Source organism: Lycium barbarum, chromosome 11 (assembly GCF_019175385.1).
Source record: "Lycium barbarum isolate Lr01 chromosome 11, ASM1917538v2, whole genome shotgun sequence".
NCBI lineage: Eukaryota > Viridiplantae > Streptophyta > Magnoliopsida > Solanales > Solanaceae > Lycium > Lycium barbarum.
The window spans coordinates 10,681,884-10,701,705 of NC_083347.1; the positions used below are offsets into that span (position 1 = coordinate 10,681,884).

Below are 19,822 nucleotides of genomic sequence, written 5' to 3' on the forward strand. Positions count from 1 at the left end.
AAAGAAAAAGACAAAGGAAAGAAGTAGAAATGAAATGCATGTTTAGTGGTAGACCTAAAACTAATTGTCCGTAATATGATCGAAAATATTACTTCTTAAATAGAATTGTACTTTAAGAATGAGACTTTTATTTACTACATTGTTTAAGTAAATAACTATATAAGGTAATATTGTATAATTGATTTAGAAGTGTGAAATATTAGGACTTCTTACCTAGTTGAAATAAGGAAAGACTTAATAACAAAAATTTCTATTTATTTTGAATTTCCAAATATTAGGAAAACAGCAAGTGACAATTTTATTTATTATAGGGTCTTTTAATGAAGGATAAAAAGTTCAATCAACATTTCTAAGACCCTTCGTGCTTTTAATATAGTATAGATATAGATATAGATTATAGAATTTCAAAGACATAATAAAACAAAATCAATCGAACATAAGAACTAAAGAAGGTTCATATAGTGGAGACAAAAATACTACAAACACAAATAAAATAACTGAACTTAGTGCTTAGGTGATTCTTTTAATCGGTTTAATCCACATGGTGGCCATTCGCTGGCAGAGTTACATGATATCTGCGCGGGTAGGAGATAGCCAGTGGCGGATCCAGGATTTTGAGTTCGGGGGTGCTGGATCCAGAAATTTTGAGTTCGGGGTGCTCTATTAACTATTTATATCTGTTTCCTTTATATTTTTTATACAGCTATACACTCCGTGACTGAATTTAATGAGTGCTGGAGCACCCAAAAATTGTACATGGGTCCGCCACTGGGGATAGCATATATCCTGTAAAATTATTTGAGGTGCGTGTAAACTAGCCCAAACATTATGATTATAAAAAATTTAAAAAAAATGCTTGGAAGTTGGAATCATGCAATGATGAATGCAGCTTGGGCATGCTCTTGTAAAATTGGTAAATTAAATTAGATAAATGGCAAAAGTTAGTTTACAGTTTATACGAAGGAGGCTCTGTTGCTGAAGCTGAAGACCAGAATGGATTTGAGGAATACGTCATATAGTAAGTTAGTAACTGGCAAAGTACCGTATATTGGAAGAACAATATATTTCCCAAAGTTTCTTGTGAGCATCATACTTTCTTGGATCCCTCTTTTCTTTTCTTTTTTTCCCTTTAGAAAAGTTAAATTCAACAATTGGCTGTTGATAATTATAATAGTATTATTCTTAGAAAGTAAATACGAAACTTGTTTGGTTTAGAGGTAACCTACATATGCTTATTATATTCTTAAAGATAGTAGTTGAGCCTATTCCACGAGGAAACAAAATAATAATAATAATAACATTATCTTTTGATTAATGTGTTTGGCAAATGTTTTTTTCAATTGATTTTTTTTTTCCAAAGAAAGCAGCTTCATTGATAGGCTAAGTATACTTGAAAAGCTTAAAATATCATTAAATAAAATTTATGAATAAATTCATGAAATTGAGCTATCAAAATGTATTTGTTAATACCAAAAACGAATTTAATAAGGATATCATGAATAAAATTAATAAATCCAATAAAAAATTTAGCATATAAAAATGAATCTACAATTAATAAATCCAATACAGAATTTAACAAATAAAAATGAATCTAAAATTAATTTCTCATCAAATTTCATTTTCTAGATTCATTTAATAAAATTCATTGTTTTAAATTTTTTGAAACATTACTTAATTAACATATACTAGCGAGATTGATGGAATAATTAACTTTAGGATGTCATAAAGTTTAAAAGAAAATACAGGAAATAATTGCTACCCTATCACATTGATGCAACGTGAAACTTACACTCAGTTTACTTTAATTTGACATAGAAAGTTTTAAGAAGTTCATCAGCTTTAATAAGACAAATTTGGTCTTGCCACTTTGAATATATTGTGGGAATGTCTGCTTGACCGTATCAAGTTAATATGAAAAGCTATAGTAATTAAACATCATTTTGGAATTCAAAACAATTTGCTTAAACGAGCTTTAATTTGTAAACTCTTGCCTTGTTTTTTACTTTTTGTGTTTCTCATCATCTCATGTAAAGTTGTCAGACTGAAGTTTAATTAGCATAAGTAAATATTCTTGTCGCTAATTAAATAGTACGGCCCAGGAGATTTTATCACAAGAATGGTAATTAATGCCTGTGGTCCATGTCGATTATTTACTCCGCTTATTATCTAATGCTAAAATATTTAATTTAAATCTATTCAAAATTAATTTATTTTCGTCTACTAACAAATTAATGCTTGTGGTCCTCGAATTAACGGCTTAATTAGATAAAATCATTTGACAACAGTTATATATCACAATGAAAATAGTGAGAAAATAATGAGTCATATCAATGATCACACAACTAATAGTTATTATCTAAGAAAGACACTTTTTTTTTTTGATAACAAAAAAGTCATTCAACTAATGGTAATCATCTCATAAGGTCACTTTTCTTTGTTTCTTAGAAAAGTCATTCAACTATTGTCATTTCACAACTCAATCACTTCAGTGATATTTCTAGTAGATATCGTTAAAGTGAAAAAAGATCTAAGCCAAACTTTTAAAAAATAAAAAGCTATCTATTTTAATTATCCATTAAATTGCCCCGCTCCATCGGCCGGGTCTGCTTAAATTAAATTGTCGAATATATAGTGCAGGAGATCCATTTTATTATATATATATATATTGATTCCTCTCCTGTCTACCATATACTCGACCCATTTGATTTAAGCGGATTGGACCAGTGGAGCAGGTCAAATTAATGGTTAATTAAAATGGATAGCTTTTTATTTCTTAAAAGTTTGACTTAAAAAGATCATGTCAACAATATGAAAATATCACCTGAATTGGTTGAGTGTAGGTGAAATAACAATAATTGAGTGACTTTTATGTTACAAAACAAACAAAAGTCACTTTCTGAGATAATTATCATTAGTTGAGTGATTTTTCTGTTAGAAAACAAAAAATTATAATTTTCTAAAATAATAATTATTAGTTGAGCTGTTAAAATAAATTTTAGGACTAACTCACACTTTAAAAATTAGCTCATGATGAGAGGATTATCCAAATATATATAAGAGAGATCACTCATCCATATTTTATTGGATGTGCCCATATGGGCCTCTTCCACATGAGCCACCATATGATAAATCTAACTCTAGAGTCTAGAATCAAATAATAAAGAAACACGCTTTCTTGCAAAACATGATCAGTATTCAGGAGGCTATGTGCAAACTATTAGCTAGTTTGAATGGAATCTTATGGTATTAACATAGGGTTAGCTATGTTATGTTAGTTTTGTACGTTCTGTTTGCTATATAAATAGAGTTGATTACTTAATTTATCCAAGTTATGCGAATTAACTAATTTAGTAAAGTTACTTTTATATATGTTTTTATAACAATAAAATCACTAATATTATGTTCATTATCTGAAAAAGTTACGCTGGCCAAAAGTATCTCTTCCTCTCACCGTAATATTACATATATATTACATGTCATCTCATATAAATGCTTAGATGGCATGCATGCCACCTGAGATTAAAAAAATTAGAAACGCCATCTTTTAGCTCCAAATTCAAAAAACTCCTCTCGCTTAGAATAGGTCATCGATTCGGCACTAGATAAAGAAGGTTAAAATAGCTGGTCCCTTTGAAATTTGGTATATTAATTAATATTGGAAACGTCAACATCTCGTTTAAAAGTACTAGCAATTCTTAATGGTATTTCAAAACAAATAATTCATATGTACGTATTTCTGGGGCCACATCATTTACAAAAGGGAAAATGGTACTATATTACAAAACATAAGAATATTTTTTCTTATTGAGCTTAATTACAAATCATACCAGATCTGAAAAAATTAAAAGTTCACCCTTCCCTTTTTTTTTTGGGAGATTGACGTATATATACGTATGAATAGGGTATATTTATGAAATATGACAATATTTTTCAGTTTACAAAACATAACGATAAATTTTTTACAAAACATATACGAAAATTTTTGCTCAAAATTGTGTATGGAAACTATATGAAATGCGTATATCTCGCTCAAAACTTAAAAATTTCGCCTCAAAATTTCGTGTATAAAAACTGTATCAAATATGTATATCATGTTCAAGGCTCAGAATTCTCACATTTTTCGTATATGGAAACTGTATAAAAAGGATATGAAATTTGTATATAACTATGTAAATTTGTATAAGTTCATGTTAGCTTTTTAAAAATTGAAAACAACTACAGTAACATTGTAATATAGTTTTCGTACAAATTTGATACAACAACAATAACAACACCGACATAGGAAACTCAATATACAATTTTCATACAAACTCGGTATACAATTATCATACAACTTAAATACAAATTTGAATCTCGCTTCAAAATTTGAAAAAAAAAAACACGCTTCAAATCTCGCGTAGGGCTTAAAATTTCATACAAATTTCCCTTGTTTTGCCGTTTCGCACCAATTGGAGAACTAGAGATTAATACATTAGCCAGTTCAAACCATGCTCCGGCGGCATCTTTGAAGAACACAGAATTTTGAAAAAATGCAGATCTGAAAAAAACACCAATCCCTCCATTTTTATTAAAGACTTTTGATTTGGTTGATGATATTTAATTGTATAATAGAAACAGAGAACGGAAAAAAAAAAAAAAAAAGGGAAGGGAAGGGTGTTGGCTGTGGAGTTTGGGAGGAAATATAGAACAGGGAGAAGGGGGAGGGAAAGGGAAGAGTGGGGCTGTGGAGTTTCAAAGGAAATATAGAACAGGGAGAAGGGGAAGGGTGGGACGGATCTGAACAATATAAAACAGAGGATAGGAAAAAGGGGGAAGGGTGGACTTTTAATTTTTTCAGGTCTAATATGTTTTGTAATTAAATTGTTATATTTTGTAAATAAAGAAAAGTATCTTTATATTTTGTAATATGTAGTTTTAAATAGTATTATTAGGTCATTTTCCCTTCTTTTTTTCCTAGCCGCCCACCCTTACCTTCCCCTTCTCCCCATTCTACTCAACCTTTGCTTCAGATCTATTGTGTTGATGGGGTTCTTGGGTGTTTTGGGGACGTGTTTCACAGTGATTACAGGGATGGACATGTGGTACAGAAATAGGGGAAAAGCCTCGTTCTATTGTGGAAAGTGGTGCCAGCAACAGGGGTGTTCACTGGCTGGACAACACAACTACTCGAAAATTTAACTATCAGATGGGGAAATTTCACGAATCAGAAACTATCTGTTATCTCAAATAATGTTGTGGCAATTATTCTGAATCATTAAATCAAATCATCATTTTGTGACTACTCAAAACATTAGGTTCTCTTTTCTTCTTAATTTCCTAGTTGGGTAGGTTTATGAAGTCAAAGTCAATCATGGCAGATCCCTATAACGTGGCCGTTCGGAGTATTAGTTATGTATCATAGTATGGTTTATATTTATCACACTATGCGGATTCAAATCAAAGAAAAATTAGAAAAATTAGCGGATCTGATTGTCCATTTGATGAAATTTGGTTTCTCTTCAAATTTCGAAGTGAGATTCAAAATTGTATTAAAGTTGTATCATAATTGTATGTTGAGTTCGTATGAAATTTGTTTTTTAAGTTTTGTATGTTGTTGCAGTTGTATTAAATTTGTATGAATATTGTATGAAAGGTGTATATAATATTGTTATAGTTGTATTAAATTTCCTACAACCTAACATGAACTTTATACGACATGTATACAATTATATACATATATCATGCCGATTTTATACAGTTTTTATACAAAAAATTATGACCAAAATTCTAAGCCTTGAGAAAGATATACACATTTCATACCAATATTATACAATTTTCAGACATGACAAATGTGAGCGAAAGTCATGTATTGAGCGACATATATATAGTTCATACAGTTTTCATACACAAAATTTTGCGCGAAATTTTTAAGCCTTGAGCGAAATATATACATTTCATACAGTTTTCATACACAGATATTTGAACGAATTTTCCAAGCCTTGAGTGAAATTTTTTTTATATGTTTTGTAAGAAATCTATTGTTATGTTTTGTAAACTGAAAAATATCATTATATTTTGTAAATATACCCTATTCATATGTATGTATACGTCATTCAGGCGGTGGCCCAAAAAGTCTCACGATTCAGACAAACAATACATCGAAGATCTTTTCCCCTCATGTTGCAAGGATTGACCTCAATTTCGAACAATTTGCAATATACTGGGGAAAAAAAAATAGACAATTTCGAGGAACTTGAAGTTTTGTCAAAATGATAAAAAATTTAAATGTGATAATCAGCTGCCAAATTTAGAGTTCTTTCTAGCTATCATATAACAAATTAAGATAGGGATAAGATCATATATACACTGTCCATTCAAAGTGTAAGGTTATAACAAGTTCACTGTACCTTATCTTTTATGTTACTAATTTCACTTATTATGAACAATTGCAATGGTTACAGTAAATATATGCTTAGTTATGTTTTAGGTGATTAAATGGAAGAAAGGAATGGGGTCTCCAATGTGGATCAACCCAAATCCATGTTAAAAAATATAAAGGAAGTTCTCACTTCTCTTGAAAAACAATAATTCCTTCTCTCCAATGTCAGAAAAAGAAAAATTTATTCTCTTTTGTGAACTTCTGTAGAAGAAGTGAAGAAAAGTGATAACGACTTTGTAATATTATTTAGTGGAGTACTCTTCTTGTAACTTAAGTACAATATAGATTGTGAACTTTTACAATATAATTTACATTTATGGCATGTGGTTACGTTGAACAACTAGTGAGATAAATATAAAAAATCTTGGAAAAAATGCATTCTTATAATTTTCCTTCAAGTAGCATAAGATTTACCTTTCCAGCATTAGTGTATATATATTGAAGTATTAAAAGAAATAATAAAAAGAGCAAGTCTCAAATGGTGTAAAGAAAAGCTGCAAAAGCTGCTGAATTAAGACATAACAAAGAATCCCAACTCATTGATAAGCTAGACATACGAACAAAGATATTTCCCTGAATAGTTAAAACAGGAATATCCAGTACTTACATAACTTAATACTCAGCCAAATTCCAAAAGTCCACATAAATGGGGCAAATTGTAATCTTTTCTTCTAAGACAATTAATTAAGTGCCGACACGTTGCTTTCGACCCCACATTCATCTCTTCGTATTTTGGCCATCATAATTCCTGAGATTGATGTTCGAATCATGTGTTTGCACAGGTGGTCCACTTCTTTGTTTGGCAATGGTACGAGCTGGTGGGCCCTTCTACCAATCATGAAGCATGGGCTGTTCCTATGACATTGGAGCAACTCTTAAAAATAATTGCGGATAGATAAAATCTCTTTGTTGTGGATGAGAGTTCTTAAGTTTGAGCAATAGGAATTTTTTTTTTTTAATAAAAAGTGTTTTCTCCTTTAATGAATTTCAGGTATCGCGAACTAAATAAATGGGAGTACAAATCATATACTTCTACTAGATACCGAATGAAAACAAAAAAGGCTCTTAAAAGTTGGATAAGTGGTTCATTAACTTTTTACGTTCATGAATCTTAATTTATATGAATTTCTTTTTCATTTTAAGACGACCCATAATTTGGCTTTAGTTCGTATTTTGAACTCATGTTCCATCAATATCTTATACTCCCATAACATGAAATGGAAAGAGTACGTACGGAGTGTCCTCCATATGCAGTAATTTTTGTCCCTCAAATCGTTGGTCTTTAATTTTTGCATCTCAAATCGCTCGTCTTTAATTTTTGCCTTTACTTCTCATTTAATGAAAATTTGTGAGTCAAAGTACTCTTATGTGCTGGTCAACGAAACCATAGATTCTGGGTTCGCTCCCCAGCAGAGACGATGAATTCGCTGTTTTCTTAAAAAAAAAAAAATCCTTTGCAAGGCATGAGAGAACCTTCCCTTGTCCAACATAAGTTCTGTAGGAATAAAATTACCTGGCATAAATTGTATAGTAACTAATTCGCTCGACACTAGACAACTTATGCCGAAAAATTTAATTCCTACATAAATTATGCCGGACAAAACAAATTTTCTATAAACTTATCTCTTGCAAAATTAGTTCATAAATAAGGGTAGGCCTATTCCTTTTTCTTTTTTTTTTCAATTCAGATATATTTTCTGCTACTTTTTTATTACTTAAATTGTCGAAGGATCAAAATTAAAAACCAGCGATTTGAGGGCCAAAAATTAAAGACCACCCCAAGATGGGGCCATTCTTGAGAATAAAGCCCAATTTCGAAAGCCCAGCTTACCAAACTGCTGCACCAGGATTGCCTGATATTTGGCTGCAATTAGTTCAATTTTTCCCTCTATTTTCCAAGAACCCTTCATGCATTGATCTGGTGGGTATAATAAAGTGAAATTCTTTACCTAGGTTTGTTTTTGCTTTAAATCACCTCATTTCATTCTGATTATGCATTAATTTCTATTTCAATTAGTAATTATTAGGTTTGTAATTTCAGCATAAATGGTGGATGTTTCTTATAGGTACGAGTGCACCCAATACTTTACGATAATAGCAGTGGTAGTTGAATTTTGAATGTCATAATCATTTACCCTTTTACTCTACAACAAGATATGCTCGACTACTTATGTGTCAAATACGTGATTTTGTTTAGTGAAAAAAACCGCACCTTACTGTGAAATTTTTGTCTTGTTTCCTGATATTGGTCATGGTGAAGCAGGGGAAGCCCAAGTAGTTTTTGTTAAGTCTTCGTTGTTCACTAAGGGGTCGTTTGGTTCGAAGACAAGTTATGCTGAGATTAGTTATGTTGAGATTAGTTGTACTGGAATTAGTTATGTTGGGATTAGTTATCCTGATATTATTTTGTATTGATTGTTTGGTTTGTTGTATTAAAGTAATATGCGTTGCATAATTTTTAAGAAAAGCTGTTTGTTTAAAAAAATACCCTCCACCTTATTTAGTAGAAAAAGGGTTTGAGGGATATCAGGGCTATTTTTGTCATTTTTATTATTTTATCCTGAGAATATTATTCCACCCTCCGCGAGGAATAACTTGTCCTGATACTATTTTTGATTCTGGGATAACTTATCACAGGATTAGTAACCAAACAAGGATAAGGTGGTACTAATATTTTATCCCAGGACTATTTTTCCTTATCCATCATACCAAACGACCCCTAAAGGTTTCTTCTCGGATGAAGCCTAACAACAGTATATGTTGAACTTGGAACCTGAAGGTAAATTTTGAACTCCCTTAACCATTGAGCCAACCTCTAGTCTTGTGTTCAGGGTATTCAAAATCTATATATGTATATAAAAAAAATTACCTTATATGTATCGTATAATTTTTTCCCGAGAACCCTCCTAGATCCCCCCTTGCTTGCATTGGCCATAAGCTGTAAGTTCTTGAAATATTTATGATGTCTTTCATCCTAAATGGCAGTAGATTTATTGGTGTTTATATAAGCTCAGTTTGTTCAATCTGCAACACGTTCGTACAAACAAATGTCATGGCATTGTTAGTTGGAATCATTTCCTGTCTCCTCCTCCTGTTGCTCTTTTCCTGTGTGGTTACTTTTTTTTTTTTTTTTTTGATCGGGTAAACATTCCTGTCTGTGGTTACTGCAATATACTTTATGTGAATATGTATTTAAATTTATGTATTTGATCAGTGGGTGAATTAGCTGATAGCAAAAGGTATTTGTGTTATGGGAATATTTAGTGTGTAAGGGAGGCAAAACAAAATTATTTTTCTTCTATTGAAATTCATAATGTTCAATTGCAATTGATTGATATTTGATTCTTTCTATTTGGTCCTAGGAATTAGCAGAGACAAGAGGTAAACTGCACGAAGGATGTCGAAGTCTCTCAATGAGGACCTGCTTCGGTAAGACCATTCTTTCTGTCTTGTTGTAATACTGAGTCTGCCTTTTGTGAATAATTTGATTGACTTGTTTAATAGATTATCAAAGCCAATAAGAGAATCACTCTCCAAGGCAGCTTATACGCCTCCAGAGGGTTCCAATGTCTCTATCAAATCCATGCTACAGTCTCTTCTTTCCGACTCAGAAATCGAAATAAGGGATTTTAGCTTATGTTGTGCTGCATTGGCGTCTGCCTCGGGATCCACCTACAATCAACTCATTTGGGTTCCCAATTCGCTATCTGTAACTGCTGCCTCTGCCTTCAGAGAACTATCTAAAGCTTATGCTACCAAGGTTGTTGGTGGGAATCATGAGTTGATCGAAATTGGCGAGCCGGATGTGGATCTTCCAAATGAGAAAATGTTGGCCATACACTTATTCCCTCAAGTGTTGCCTTTGCTAAAAGACAGAATTAACGAGAGCACGATTGATAAATCAATTGATGGTCATGAGATATCAGCTGCAAGCGCTAGAGTTCCTTTAGCATACGCCGTTCTGGCTGCTTATCAGTTTAGATGGCTCATTTCTCAGGTCTTAATTGGTACTTGAGGATTTCTTTATATAATTATTTATTTACTTTTTCAGTTTGTGGTTCGAATTCTACTCATGTTCTATATTTGTCATTTGTAGGTGGATTATCCTCACCTAGGAAAAGTGTGTCCTTTGGTGATTCCATGTGCCCTAACAGCTCTTGATCACTGGTCCTCTGAAGTAAAGGTGCCTTCTTCTTTCTATGATTGCTAGAAATTTGTTGCTGTTTTAATCAGATATCCCTATATAACTTAAATAGTTAAACCCTCTAAATAGTGTAAAATAATTGGATGATAAGATATTCTAATTGGAGATTTTGCATTTCAATATCATTGTCTTTTCCTCGAGATATATGTTGTGGTGAAATTCATTGTGAACTGTTACAGGGGATGGACTCTATTAGCTAACTAGTGTACTTTTAAACTTTTATGCGCCTCTTAAGATTTGGCTTATTTTTGACCTCTATAGCAACTGAACAAAAAGAACATCAAATGAATCAGGTATTCAGTTTCTTTTCTGTAGCTTGTTCGTAGGTACTCTATTAGAGATTCTCATTGCAATAATGTTGATAGAGCACCTCTCTTACCTTCTTAGTTGTATTTTGGAGCATCATGTAATCCGTCTTCAAGCTTAAAATGGTATTCATATTGTTACAAGCAAGTGGAACTTCTCTGCTACACGTTTGCATCTCATAACTAAGATTAATATTTTTGCTTTCATTTGGTTGTTAATAAAATCTCGTCTCTTACTTCAGGGACAGGGCATGGTTAGCTTAATACATCTGGCGGAAAATGTCAATGCTGCTGAGATTGGTTGGTATGAAGATGTAATTCTTGATGCGTGCTGCCAAAATATTGCTTCCGATGATGGGATATGGGAGCATGTGGTTCAAATGTCTGTACTTATGGTGACCTTCACCCAGAAAAGTAATCCTCGAAGCATATGGTAGAGTGTCAGTGTCCTCTATTTGTATATATTGAATCTTCGATAGATTTTTCCAACATGTACGCATGATTAAAATGGTATTCTATTCATAAATTTACTGGGAAATGGTATCAGGGAATGCGGAAACGTGATTCTTGTTTTACTGTTGATTCACACGGAAGCATATTCATATATGTGTTATTCAACTTGTACTTTGTGGCCTAATTCTTTTATTTTTATTTTTTTATAACCGTGGTGTCCGGGCCAGCTTGCGCGCGCACCTCGACTAATTCCACGGGATACCTGCCACCCCCCACTAGCAACAGGTACTAGGTAACTTTGTCCACCAAGATTAGAACAGATGGGAGGGAATTGAACCTGAGACCTCATGATGCTCAACCCACTTCATTGACTACTAGGCCACACCCTTGGGTGCTTCATGGCCTAATTCCTTTTTTTTTTTTTTAAATAAGGTTTGATATTTACCTTGGTGGCCTAATTCTTAACAGTAATCCTCAAAAGATGATGTCTGGCTGGGAATGCAGAAAGAGGTGTCCTATCAAAATTATTGTGCCCCCAACAAACAGTTGGATACTCTCAATGTTTTGGCTAGAACAAGGATTAAGTGAAAGTTTGATTATTTTCTTTTTTTGATAAGATTACCTCTGTTTTTTTTGTTGAAGTTAACTCTAGGGAAGAGGCCATTATTGTCAGGTTTACAAGTTTTTTTTTTTTTTTTTTTTTTGTTTTAATAATTAATTTGGAAGTCAGAGTTTCAAGTTGCTTTTTCGTTATTATAATTGCTGTTCTTTTTAGCCAACTGATATCTGAATAGAAATTTCTTCTTTGTTTAGAGGCTTGTGATGTAGCAATTCCCCAATTTATTATGATAGTCCTTTGAAGTTTGACACTGTCATATGCTTTAAAATAGGTATCTGTACCTTTATGCACTAACATGTCACGTGCCCTTTGAACGTTAGCATTTCTAGTGTTTCATGCTTCAAGTATGTATGTATTTACCTATCGGAAATATGGTGACACAGGTATGAAAAATTGTTGAATGAGATGTTGAGTCACTTGGAAAGGCAACCAAGAAACAAGGAGCGACGTATTGCATGGCTACAGCATATTGAGCCACTGTTCAACGGTCTTGGTCTTATACTGCTAGCTCATTTCAGGCGACTTTTTCCCCTTTTCTTCCAGTGGATGCATGCAGATGACGACATAACTATTCTACTGGTAAGAGCTGATAGAATTCTTTTAAGCCTTGCGACCTCTTTGTGTCCTGAACAATTTTGCTGAATTTCTTTTTCCACTAGTTTCAGTTTCTGTAGTCTGATTAAGTATAATTTAGTGGCGTAACAGACTTCTCGTTAAATTATAGTATAAGAGTTAAGCTTCTTTTGCGTTTCAAACTTTTTTATACAAGACGTTGTGTTCGAAGATCACCGCTAGCAGCACATTTGATACTTACATTTTTATTTCAGGTTCTTGAACGGGTCAAATCAGTTGTAAAGTTGACATGGATAAGGAATTCGCCACACATTGAAAGGTAATTTATGTATGGACAAGGAAATCTAGGATTCACCCTGAATTTTACTTATATGATATATCTGCTTTGAATATGAAGAACGGAGTACGCGAAAAGTTGTAAGTAAATCCAAATAGTGTATTTTTTCATTCGCCTTTAAAAATTGAAAGAAATAGAAAATCTTATAGGTAGAGGTGGGTCGAAGAAGAACCGGCGCGGGGGGGAGGGGATTAGAAAGGATACGACACATCTTCAGCTTACTAAGGACATGACCCTAGATAGGAAGGTATGAAGGTCGAGGAGGGTAGAAGGGGCCTATAAAACTAATGCTACTCAATCTTGGGAGAAGTTATAAATCTCTGCTCGAGGTAGTGTAATCTGTACTTAAACGTTTATGCAATAAAATTGTTAAAAATGACTAATAGTTGTTGGGCCCGTGCTGAGCATGGGCTAGCTCCACCTAGTTCTATATTATAGAAAAGCTGGTTTCGACATGTTATAGTTTTATGGTATGAAATTCAGAACCAGGGTTATATTCGTCGTTTAACTGGGCCATCAAATAGCCACCGCTTCTCTCCTCCTTTTGACTTTAATTCTCCAACCTTTGTTCGCTGCTTGCATGGCGCAGATAAGAGCCCTCGCCATCCGGTGGTCTTCCTTGCATAAGACCATTGAAGGTCGACAGAGGGCCTACTGCTGTCATATCCTTCATTCCATACTCAATTTCTTCAGCAAAAAACCCAACAAAATTGCCCCAGTTTCATCCATCAAAACCTAACTCGATAATTAGCCAAATCGTCTACCACCTTCCTACACGCTCTTGTCTTGCTTCTTTAAATTGTATCTGTTGGTGTGATGCAGGTTGGTGGATGAACTTGTTAGTCTATACAAGGAGGCAGCGCTGAAAATTGCACGTGAAGAAATCAGAAAACTTGTTCTTCAGACTATAATTTTGATCCAACAGTAAATATCATGCTCAGTGACCCTGTCCATGCTATTACAACCTTTGTTTTCTCCTCATGCATGTGATATTTTTTGTTGTAGTTTCTCTCTGTTTATTGAGTTCTTCACTTTCTTAATATATTTTCCCCTCACTGTCAAGATCCAAGGGCTCGCAGTTCAAAGCCGCTTGGGACAAGCACAAGGATGATCCTGACTTGACAATTTTCCACCATTCCTTTAGTGAACAACAACCTGCAATGGTAAAGCTATCCCTCTGTGCAATGAGCAAAATCTCAGTCATAACATTCAAGATGTTTTTTGTTGCACTTATGCTAGATGGTAGCATCAGCTGTCAGCCAGATTTTTTGCTGCAAAATGAGCCTATGCTTCTGCTTTTCAAAAAAGAGAAAGGGATTTTTTATTGCAAATGATGCCTTGATCTAGTAAATCAAAATTCAGGGTCTATGTGATGGCTGGTTTTTAACTAACTCCCTTAATCCCAATATATGAAAAGTCATTTGGATAGCATAGAGTTTAAGATGTTGTCTTGAATCTTGATCACGTACTAATTAGTAGCGATAGTTAAAAGGTTAGTTTGATGGAGAAGAGGTGAAACTTGAACTTTTGAAACCTATGATAGATGTTTAGAATGATATCATATTAGCGAAGATAATGCTAAACATCTTAGAACATTCAATACAAAAAGCAACTCATATAATCTGGGGAAAGCGTGTAAATACTTGTAGCTAAAAGTTCCTGTACTTAGTGATATAAAGATGGCAATTTCTGTATCATGTCTGTTAATGTGGTTTGCTGGATTTGAATACATGCTTTGGCCTTTTGAGCTGCTGAGGAGACATTTTGGGAAGTATACATCAGTTTGATACTCTAGATAACTTGTTACTACTTACTCGTTAGCACTTCATCCGTACAGAATGGAGAGATGGAGATTTATTTTTCACTTCACAATTGGGCAGAAACATTAGTCTATTAATTGGGGGTTCTAATTGCCATTCTATGTATTTACAGGTCGCTCAATGATGAGACTTATGCTTTTCAACAATTCATCAGACGAAGGGATTGAGAGTTATTGGCATCCATGTAAATAGTTAGTTGTCCATAGGCACCTACTTTCAAGTTTAAGATATGTTGTCACAATTCAGTATTTCGTATTTGAGATGTATTTATTTTAGTATGATTTCTCATGTACTTAAGCTCATCTCGTTGTAGTGTGAGTCCTATGTCAGGTAGATGAAAGAAATTGACGTTTCTATTTCTCCTGGAAAATGTGTTTACCATTACATTGCCATTTTTCTGTAAATCTTAATGCAAAATTAGCTTATTTTTACCACTCTTTTTTATTTTGTTTTGCTCTTCTTTTCTCCTTGTCATTTGTCTGTGTTTTTGTATAATCTAAGTACAAATCCTCAGAATCAATCACTTGGAGACGGCCTTTCATATGAAAGTGAATCAGCTCATATATTGTCATTAATTTCTAGCCCGTCTAAAGCATTGAACGAATTGAAGCATAAGAACAAAAGAGAAGACAATAAATGTTCCATTACCTTAATCAAATTGCTTACTGGAAAAAGAAAGATCCATCAAAAGACAAGAAAACAAGTGAGTTTGTGATTTTCATGCAATCTCTAACGTGGATCAACCCAAGTCCATGTCAAAACTGATTCCTTCTCTCCAATATCAAAAAAGAAAAAGAACTATTCTCTAGATGAAGTTCTGTAGAAGACGCCAAGAAAAGTGAAAGGGCTTTGCTACATTAGTCAGTGGAGTATTCTTTTTGTAACTTAAGTCCGATATAGATTATGAATTTGTACAATATAACTTGCATTTATGACATGTTATTACATGTACAACTAGTGAAATAAATATGAAAAACCTTGCAAAAATTGCATTCTTAAATTTTCCTTCAAGGAGCATAAACTTTTATCTTCCACTGTTAGTGTAAATAAATTAAAGTATTAAAAGAAATAATAAAAAGAGCAAGTCTCAAATGGTGTAAAGAAAAGCTGCTGAATTGAAGACATGAGCAAAGAATTCCAACCCATTGATAAGCTAGACATTGGAAGGAAGAACTCAAATTTTTTGAGTTAAAACAGGAATATGGAGTGTATACATAACTTAATAGGCATAATACATAAACAAGCCCTTAAACTTGACCTCAACTTATAAGTAAGTCCTTCAATTTTGAATGTGCACAAGTAGACACCTCAACTTGTATGAAGTTGAACATATAAAGACAACTGCTGACGTGGCACTGACGTGATACATAAATTTTGAAAGTGTCTAAATGATCATTTTATAAGTTAGAGTGTTCAACTGATAAAGTGGAGACAAGTTGAGGTGTCTACTTGTGCACACTCAAAATTGAGAGCATACTTGCCAACTGAGACTAAATTTAAAAGCTTGTTTTTATATTATGCCAGCCAACCTAATACGCTAAAATAATAATAATAATAATAATAATAATAATACACTCGTCCAAAGGTCCACATAAATGGCGCAAATAGTAGTCCTTTCTTTTTAAGATAATTAATAATTAAGTGTCGACCCGTTGCTTTCCAGACTGCATTCATCTGATTGTATTTCATTTTTTTGCGCGGATTGCCCTTCTTTTGGGGTGGTCTTTAAATTTTGCCCTTTGCTTGGAAAGGTGGGCGAATACATGAAGTTCTGGGTTCGAATCCCCGCTCAGGCATAAAATAAAAAAATAATTTCGCCAGGCAGGACTGGGGAGTGTATGTCGGATCCAGCATACAATCTTTAAGGAAAAGCTAAAGTTATACCGGATCCGGCATAACTAAAAGTCTGCCCCATAAGGCAGAATTTTTCCTAAGACATAATTTAGTTATGCCTTATGGGGCAGAATTTTAGTTAAGGCATAACAAAATTATGCCCCATAAAGAAAGAACTTTTCTTAAGGCATAGACTTTGCCTTATAAGGCAAAGTTTAAATTATGCCTTATGGAAAAGTTCCGCCTTATGGACATACTTTTAGTTATGTCTTTGGGTACACTTTTTAGTTAAGGCATAACTAAAAGTTTACCTTGAAAAGTAAATATATATATATGCTTCAAGGCAAAGTCTGCCGGAGGGGGCAGACTTTTAGTTAAACACAACTAAAAGTCTGCCCCCTCCGGCAGACTTCTAGTTAAACACAACTAAAAGTCTGCCGGAGGGGGCATAGCAAAATTTAAACTTTGCCTTATAAGATAAACTTTTAGTTATGCCTTAAGGAAAACTTACGCCTTATGGGGCATACTTTTAGTTATGTTTTATGGGGCACACTTTTAGTTAAGGCATTACTAAAAGTTTACCTTGAAAAGTTAAAAAAAAAATACGTATATATGCTTCAAGGCAAAGTCTGCCGGAGGGGGCATAGCGAAATTTAAACTCTGCTTTACAATTTTTTTAAAAATTTTTGACTGAGCGGGGGTTCGAACCCTAAACCTATGGGTTTTAGCCGAAGGACAAAATTTAAAGACCACAAATATGAAGGGCAAAATTTAAATACCACCCCAAAAAAATGGCGAATTGCCCATTGTATTTTGGTCATAATATGTTCGAATCATGTGTTTAGACGGGTGGTCCCATCTTGGTTGGAATGTATGTCCAATGATACGAAGTGGTGGGCCCTTCTAACAATCTTGAAACACGGGCTGTTCCTCTATTACGTTAATGACTTTGGAGCAGTGGCGGAGCCAGAAATTTTGTTAAGGGTGTTCAAACTTAGCCAAGTAAATTTTCTTTAAAAAGAATAAATGGGTGCACCAGATTTTTTAAATCAAACTATACTATATTTAGTTCAAAAATGACTTTTAAGATTTGTTTACTTGAAATAAGATTAATTAAAAAGTAAAAAAGAAAATTCAAACAGAGATGTAACTTAGGCCCTCCAAGAGCTTTTGAACAGCCTTTACCACTGAACCAACTTCTCTAGTTGATTCAAGGGTGTTCAGAACACTATATATCATGATATAATACAGTGTTTCACCTATAGTTACAGTATAATTTTCCGGCGAAGGGTGTTCGTCTGAACACCCTTGGTGGGCTATAGCTCCGCCCCTGCTTTGGAGCAACTCATACAGGGTTTCGGTGGTATGGATAAAATTTCTTTATTAGTACTGTTTTTTCGGATTATAAGCAATTAAAAAAATCTTGATAGAGAATGTTTCTTCCCTTAGATGAATCTCACGCATTGTGAATTCAAATTAATCAAGCACTAAAACAAATACCGGACAGGCGGACACCAAATGAAAATATAAAGAAACTCTTAAAAGTTGGATTAGTGGTTAATTAACTCTTTTAACCAGTCTTAATTTTGTATGATTTTTTTGGAAGGGAAAATTAGAACTATTCAACAATTTAATTATCCTAAAACTCTTCACTGTTTTCTATCAGAGAGAAAGGAATTTTTTAACGAGAGAGAACAAACTAGAGACTGAATGACCGATAAATGAGCCAACTGCAGTGTTTACCCCGGAATCGGATAATCAATTAAATTTGTATGCGGGTATAGGATATGTGCTTGGATCTTGATGTATGTTAGATAGAGAAAATGTGTATGTGAAAGCTCTTTAACGAAACGGCTATTGATGACGATTTGTTACGATAGCAATGGGAAACACTTGATGTAAGAAACACAATAATAATAGAAACAAACGGCCTTGGCCGAATCAAATATTGAGAGAGAGATTGGATATGTGAATTCTTCTATTATAAGTGTTCTTGGAAAGTAAAAGGAACCAACCCCCTCAAAGGAGGAAGATATGCCCGATTTATAGTGTCATCTCCATGGGTCTCATACAATGGGAAACAATAAAATAATAATAGCGAGGACAGCTCTGCACGGATTTGGTGGGATTAGACTGACGGCGCCATCTGACACACGCATGGTAGGTATTTGACTGCGGCAGGACGCTACTGGCGCGTGGCCCGCATGCAACGGCCACACGGACCAACGGCTACTCGGACAACCGGTCATGAATGCTCGGGTCATCGGGCTTGGATGCTCGGGTCACCGGGCTTGGCCACTACGACAATGTCGAAGGCAGACCTGTCGGTGCCCTTGCCCAGCACCAGCCCAAGCATTGCCCCGGTCAAGGGCGAATAGTATCCCTCACATTCTCATTCCTTCCTCTAGTTCCTCGTTCCACCGGTTCTCCTCATATCCGGTTTCTACCGTATACAGATAGCCCCCACACTTCCCGGATCTCCGATCTTTCGGAGTAACGGGGAGTGGTTAAACTCCCAAACCGGTGGTTCTGTCATCCCGGCATTATCTTCGTATTTTGGCGGGAACGGTTGCGTAACGCATCCCTTTTTATCGGCCACGTGTCTCGCCCCTGGTGGTCCACTTCTGTCAACCGCCTTTTTCACGTCGTTTCGAGTCGCTTCGTATTAATGATGGGGATACGTGGCGCCGTCTGATTGGTCGTCCTCGGTAACCGTTCCTCTCCCATGCCTATATAAAGCCCTTCACCCCTTCATTTTACCATTTTCACGCTCTGCATCGTCTCCAACTTCACTTCATTTCTGCGTTTTTCCCATTTGTACCATACTCAATTAACTTCAAACTTGATCTGCTTATTGATTCATTATTTCATAGTGCGTGCAAAAGAACCGACTTGGTCACCACTGCTGCCGAATATTCTCTGCTCGAGTGTTGTTGTTTTATACTTCACTCCTCCTCGAACCACCAGTTCCTTCGTTTTTCTTAAATTCCTCTCTCGGACCTTCTTTCTTTCCTATTTCCAAGATGTCTGAATCCACTTCCCACGATGCTCCACCGGTGTCGTCCCCGGGGGCCGAGACTGCGTCTCCCGCTAAATTCGAGCCCACGGCTTCGGATGTCATACCGGCTAAATTCAACTTCAATAAAGACCTTGAGGTCGAAAAGCCTTCCTCCGTTTCGGACAGAGGATTCGACGTGAGGCGATATCCCTCATCTATTACCGAGGAGAAGTTCGATACAGTCCGGGCCGATTGCGGGTGG

General features: G+C 34.7%; 1 protein-coding gene across 4 annotated transcripts; it reads left to right on the plus strand.

Annotated features, from left to right (window-relative positions):
- Window positions 1–8,256: 8,256 nt before the first annotated feature.
- Window positions 8,257–15,163, plus strand: LOC132617686 (uncharacterized protein At2g39910). 4 transcript variants are annotated; one of them, XM_060332748.1, is made up of 10 exons: window positions 8,257–8,339; window positions 9,781–9,847; window positions 9,923–10,415; window positions 10,515–10,601; window positions 11,170–11,360; window positions 12,383–12,578; window positions 12,827–12,891; window positions 13,732–13,833; window positions 13,973–14,072; window positions 14,842–15,163. In XM_060332748.1, exons 2-10 carry the CDS (start codon window positions 9,816–9,818, stop codon window positions 14,851–14,853), a joined length of 1,278 nt encoding a protein of 425 aa, XP_060188731.1. In that variant the 5' UTR covers window positions 8,257–8,339; window positions 9,781–9,815; the 3' UTR covers window positions 14,854–15,163. The 4 variants fall into 4 exon arrangements, with proteins under 4 accessions (XP_060188731.1, XP_060188730.1, XP_060188732.1 ...); XM_060332747.1 differs by having other exon boundaries at window positions 8,266–8,371; XM_060332749.1 differs by lacking the exon at window positions 8,257–8,339 and adding an exon at window positions 8,461–8,484.
- Window positions 15,164–19,822: the final 4,659 nt, after the last annotated feature.